The sequence below is a fragment of the Dendropsophus ebraccatus genome, chromosome 11 (genome assembly GCF_027789765.1).
Source record: "Dendropsophus ebraccatus isolate aDenEbr1 chromosome 11, aDenEbr1.pat, whole genome shotgun sequence".
Classification (NCBI taxonomy): domain Eukaryota; kingdom Metazoa; phylum Chordata; class Amphibia; order Anura; family Hylidae; genus Dendropsophus; species Dendropsophus ebraccatus.
The window spans coordinates 100857253-100863252 of NC_091464.1; the positions used below are offsets into that span (position 1 = coordinate 100857253).

Consider the following 6000-nt stretch of genomic DNA (forward strand, 5'->3'; position numbering starts at 1 on the left):
CAGCCGGGATATGAGTGCCCAAATATTTAATGAGGTCCGATCTCCAGCTGAATGGAAAACTAGTACGTAACAAATCCACCTCCTGGGTCAGAACAGTAATATTTAGGATCTCTGACTTCTTTATGTTCACTTTAAAATTACTAAGAGAACTAAATCGTCTGAACTCAGACATAACGTTGGGGAGGCCCACCCTAGGGGAGGACATGTATATCATGAGGTCATCCGCGAATAATGACAATTTATGCTCCCTCTGCCCCACGCACACACCCCTAATGGCCGCATTCTGTCTAAGAGCATTTGCCAGGCTCTCCATAACCAATATATATAAAAAGGGAGATAGGGGGCAACCCTGACGGGTGCCATTAGAAACCCTAAAAGGGCTAGATAAAGAAACGTTTATTTGCACCTGAGCCGTCGGACACGAATATAGGGCGAGAATTCTTTCCACCATTTTATGACCCAACCCCACCACTCGGAGGGTCTCCTCTAGGAACCCCCAGTGCACCCTATCAAAAGCTTTCTCAGCATTGGTATGACTGTAATATGTGCCCTTAAAAAATGTGGAGGGAATGAACTGCCTGCAGAGATGGCAAAAGGAGCGCACCAAGAAGGGGTTAATCAAGTCCCCCAAAACCTTGTAAAATCGAGGCGTGAACCCGTCAGGGCCCGGGCTCCGACCGGCCTTCAGGTTCTTGATAACCCCCAACACCTCCTCAGAGCTAAAATCCGCATCCAGTTCCTCCACCACATCTTCAGGAACCCGTGGGGGTGCAAATTCAGACAGGTAGGACCTCACCTCCACCTCAGAGTCAGCAGGCACATTGGGGCCTATGTTATAGAGTGCAGAATAATAGGACCTAAATTCCTCCAGGATATCTGCCGTGGAGAACACAACACCCTTGGATGGGCAGTTCATGGAAAACAGGTATGACTGCTGAGGTCTGGGGTGGATGGTCCTGGCCAGTAACCTGCCACATTTATCCCCGTATTCAAAGTAATTGTATTTCATTTTGTCCCGCATGCACAGTTACCTCTTATCTAAAATATTTAAGATACTCTGTCTTAGCATCAAGAGTTCCGCTTCCAGAGCAGATGTCATAGCTGCCTTGTTAGATGCCTCTCTCTGACCCAAATCCACTAATTTCTTTAATTTAGCAGCATTGGCCTTTTTGAGCCGGGCCCCGTGGGAGATGAAAACTCCGCGGAGGACACACTTTAAGGCCTCCCATTTTATTGGGTGACTGGATGAGTCCTCTGCATGGATAGACTCAAAGTCCCCGATGGTCTTTTTAATGTCCGCAAGGCACAGCTCATCATTTAACAAGTTGTCGTTGAGACGCCAGCTAAAGCTTTTGTTTAAATGGGGAGCTAGCCTAAGGGAACCCAGTACGGGAGCATGATCTGACCAGAGAAAGACATCAATAGAGGCCTTCGGGTGTAGGTCTAACAGCGCATGCGAGACAAAGAGATGGTCCAACCTGCCATAACTATTGTGGGCCTGGGAATAATGACTATAGTCCCTGACGCCAGGGTGAAGCACCCGCCACAAGTCAACCAACCGCATAGCCAGTAAGCTCTTTTTCAACCTGCAAATGGCTCTGAGAGGGACCGATGACCTACCCGTTGAGGAGTCCATACCTGGATCCATGCAGAGACTAAAATCACCGCCCAGCAAAATAGAGGAACCTTCGGCAAATGAGGCCAGTTCCTGAAGTCCCCGGACTCTGAATTCCACATGACCCTGATTGGGAAGATACAGGTTAGCTAAAGTAAGCACAGTATTTGCAAGTTTGATTTTTACAAACAGGTAGCGCCCTTCGGTGTCATGCAATGTCCCAACCAACTCATGTTGGAGCGACCTGTGAATGGCTATAGAAACACCACATTTCTTCTTGTCAGGGTGACAACTAGAGGTCAGGGTGACAACTAGAGGTAATATCTAGAAGTGTTTTTAGGTGTACTAAGAAGACTGTAGTGGGTCTCCTGTATCATTGCTATCTGTACCTTCTTTTTGTGTAGGCCATACAAAATCTGACTCCTCTTTGAGGGGTTATTTAGGCCTCGCACATTGTACGAACAAAACGTCAAGTCCGCCATAATAACCTGTCAAGGAGAGGTAAAGACCAGAATAGTGAAGCACACACAAGGCTCAGCGGAGACGGGGACCCACTAAGAGAGGGAGGAGGGTGAGGGGGAGATAAAAGGATAGAGAGAGAAGAACAAGGGAGGGAAATACAGACAGACCAGACAACATGGACAAGACATAGACAAACATAGAAGTAGAGGCTAAACCGACCTCTGAAAACATTAAAACAATTCTAATTGTCAACAGACAGTAACAGCCGAAGGCTGTCGTCCCTAGATGGGAGAGAGGAAGACCAGGTGGGTAACAATTGGGCCTACCCTAGCCTCGACAGTGTACCCCTAGAGGGTATAGAGGTGTGAACCTCAGCACTCAACAGTAATAACAGAATGCACAAACTTTAAACAATAAGACACTCTCAAAATGTGCTAAGAAACCAGCAACATAAACAGCCATTGGGCTGCGACAGGAAAAGTCGGGCAACATGGATGCCCCTCAGCTCAGGTAGGAGAGTCCCGTCTTGCGCGCGCCTTTCTCTGGGGTTTCGGGGCCACGCGCTGCCATCTTTCTCCAGGCGGTGGTACTGGGAGACTGCAAACCGTAGGCCAATCCGGAATAGATATCATCGGTATTTCAAATGTCCCCAGGAATTTCGGGAGGTCCCCCAGGGATCGAAATGATGCAGACTTGCCCTCCTTCTTGGCAAATAACTGAAATGGATATCCCCAACGATACGGGATGTCTTGCTCTCTCAGAGCGTCGAGCATGGGCCTCAGCGCCTTGCGTAGTCGTAGGGTGCGGCGTTCCAAGTCAGGTTGCACCATCAGCTTGTTGCCCTGGTATGATAAGTCTTTAGCCTCTCTTGCTTTCTGCAGGATCGCCTCTTTATCCTTGAAAAAATAGATCCTGCACACAATATCTCTAGGGCGCATAGGGTCTGCTGACTTTGGACCAAGAGATCTGTGGATCCGATCTATTTCGACCACTTGATCTGGGGGACGTTGTAGGAGATGCAGAAAAAAGTCTAAGGCCTAGGTCTCTAGCTGGTTAGGCCCCACATCCTCAGTAAGGCCCCTGATGCGCATATTATTGCGGCGATGACCATTTTCTAGGTCATCAACATGAGCCATAAGCTCCGCAATCTGAGTAGAGTTAGTCTGGATACCTTCTCTGTGCATATCTAGTGTAGACAAAGTCTGTTCCTGCACGTCCTCTACCTCCACTATTCTCTGGCCCACTGTTTGAAGATCTTTCTGCAGGGCTGCAATGTCATGCTTATGGGAAGATTCTAGCTTGGTGAATAGCGAGTCCAACTCAGATTTAGTCGGCAGGGCCTTCAAGTGTGCCTTCCAATCCCACTCATCACAATAATCTGTCGGCCTCTGCATGTCTCCACTAACCTGTGTCATGGCAGTTGTTAATGGCGCAGCCACATGTGCCCAAGATGGCGCCCGTCTTTCTGTCTCAGGCGGAGGAGGCGCCTCGGCCCACACTGAGCCCGGAGAGGACGCAGCCCTGGGATCCGGAGAGCCAGCATCTCTCTCACCGGCGTCTCCCACGGAGTTGGAGTCACGGGAGGCATTCGGGGAAGGTGGCAGGAGCACCGAAGACAGAGGGGAGCCGGACTGCTGGGAGCTGGCCGGGCCGCCATGTGAAGAGGCTGAGCGGGCACTTCGCAGGTACCGTTCCATAGCGCCCGAGTCGTCTGTTCCCAGGGTAGCGGATACCAGAGGTTTGCGTCTGCGGGTGCGTGTCATTCGGGAGCTATTTGTGTCGGTTAGCGGTGCTGAGGATCGTTTATTCGGCAGGGTAGGACCGGAGCTCAGAGAGTGTGCTGCTCACTCCGCCATGACCAAACCACGCCCCCTATTTTATATTTTTATGACCATTACATTTTTATGCTGCTCACTGGATTGAGGCCATGGTCTTTTGTGCTATGGTAAACCTACTAGCATTCTGTGCGTGGCTTCTACTCTTACCCACACCTGTGCTCACCCTCCAAGAGGATTGTGTGTTCCTTCTGGTCCATAGAGGGATAGTTGCTCCTAAAATCTGCCATTGTGAAGAAGAAGCCTTCAAATATTCAAAAACAAAGGAAAAGTGGGAGAAAATACCAGATGAGAAGTGCAAGAAACTTATAGATGGCTACAAGAAGCTTATAGATTGCTACAGGAAGGTTATAGATGGCTACAGGAGCTTATAGATGGCTACAAGAAGCTTATAGACTGCTACAGGAAGCTTATGGATGGCTACAAGAAACTTATACATGGCTACAGGAAGCTTAGAGATGGCTAAAAGAAGTGTTTGGAGGCTTTCATCAACGCCAAAGGGTGCAACCGAGTATTAACTAGCTGTGCCTATATTGCTGCACATGGTGTTTTATCTTGTCTCTTCTATGAAATTACATGTAAGTTAAAAAATATTTTATTGTATTACATTGGATCGCTAATTATAACCATCCAGAAGATATAACGATACATGTACATTTATTTGTGAAGATATTGTACATGTCTATGAAAAAAAATAAAGGTGCCAATAATAGTGAGCATCAGTGTATATATATCATTAGATAAAGAGACCGAGTAGGTGTGAGGCCATAGATCGGAGGCCGAGCAGACAAGAGGTCCGTAGATCGGACACCGACCAGACGTGAGGTCTGTAGATCAGAGACCGACCAGACGTAAGGTCTGTAGATCGGACACTGACCAGACGTGAGGTCCATAGATCAGACACCAAGCCAATGTTATAATGTGTCTCTTCCTTCTAGATCCTGACTGTGAAGTCTGTCTCCATGCTTTGCGTCTCATCCAGTCCTTCATTCTTGAGCCGGATGTTCTGCACATGTTTTGGGGAGATCTTCAGGAGTGCCTGCCCCACATTACAGAGCTCTCCCATACAGCCAGCCCAGATGTGCAGAAGATGGCAGCGGAGGTGCTGGAGGAGTTGAGGGGCCCCATGGTGGAAGGTTGTCCTATTACAGGCAAATGATGTTTTTGTAAGGTTATATGCATATATGAGTTCAGTTGTTATGTCACATTGTCATGTTTCTTAACTGTTATTTAACAACCTGATGTCCCATGTTTCAAACAATGAAATGTCCTTATGTCACGTTCCTCAGCTGCGATGTCACTACCACTGAATTACTAATTTGTCTGTTTCATTTGTTTGGATAATAAATGCTTGTGTTGGTTATCATACACTTGTATAGAAAGGTTTCATGCCACACAATCATAAAGATATAATAAGAAGCCACCATTTAAGTAATAGTTTTTGTCAGACAGATGAATGTCCCATCTCTGACGTTTACAGACCAAGACCCAGTAAAGTCCACTGCCTATTCCACTTATATTTCACTTGTAACTGTATCAGGGCTTCCAGAGATTGTTAGAAAAGGACAATCAATGAGGTTAGAGATGCTATGGAAAAATACATTTCTGGAGGAGGTCATAAAGGATACCAAGCCAGGCAAGATGCCAGGCCCTGATGGGTACTCTGCCAGGTTCTATAAGGATTTGGGTGGATTGCTATCTCCCGTGCTTCTCTCTGCCTTAGTGACGTTTGTGGAAATTTTAGACCCATTTCTCTGATCAACCTTGCTGTCAGATTGGCACATAGGTTGACTCCATATACGCATCTGATCATAAAAAACAATAAGGTCGGCTTTGTGAGGCATAGGAAGGCACAGGACAACACGATTTGTACCTTGGCACTGGTTAAAAGGGCCAGGGGAGCTGGGATCCCCCTCTGCCCTTAAATACCGAGAAGGCTTTTGACGTTGCACTTGGGGGGGTGTTAAGAGTCTGTGTTATGGTATGTTGGCCTAGGTCCCATCATGCAAAGAGGGGTCATGACATTATACAATAAATCCACGGCACAGGTCAAGGTATATGGGACCCCCTCTACTCCATTTCCGATCA

At 47.5% G+C, this 6000-nt stretch overlaps 1 protein-coding gene across 4 annotated transcripts in view; it reads left to right on the forward strand.

The window, feature by feature from the left end:
* Nucleotides 1–5278, forward strand: part of HSF2BP (heat shock transcription factor 2 binding protein) — a 156078-nt gene extending 150800 nt beyond the window's left edge. For all 4 annotated transcript variants that reach the window (XM_069945043.1, XM_069945046.1, XM_069945047.1 and 1 more), the window contains one exon: nt 4851–5278. In XM_069945043.1, coding sequence (XP_069801144.1) covers nt 4851–5071 — 221 coding nt within the window. In that variant the 3' untranslated portion in view covers nt 5072–5278. The remainder of the gene's footprint in view (nt 1–4850) is intronic.
* The last annotated feature ends 722 nt before the right edge of the window (nt 5279–6000 follow it).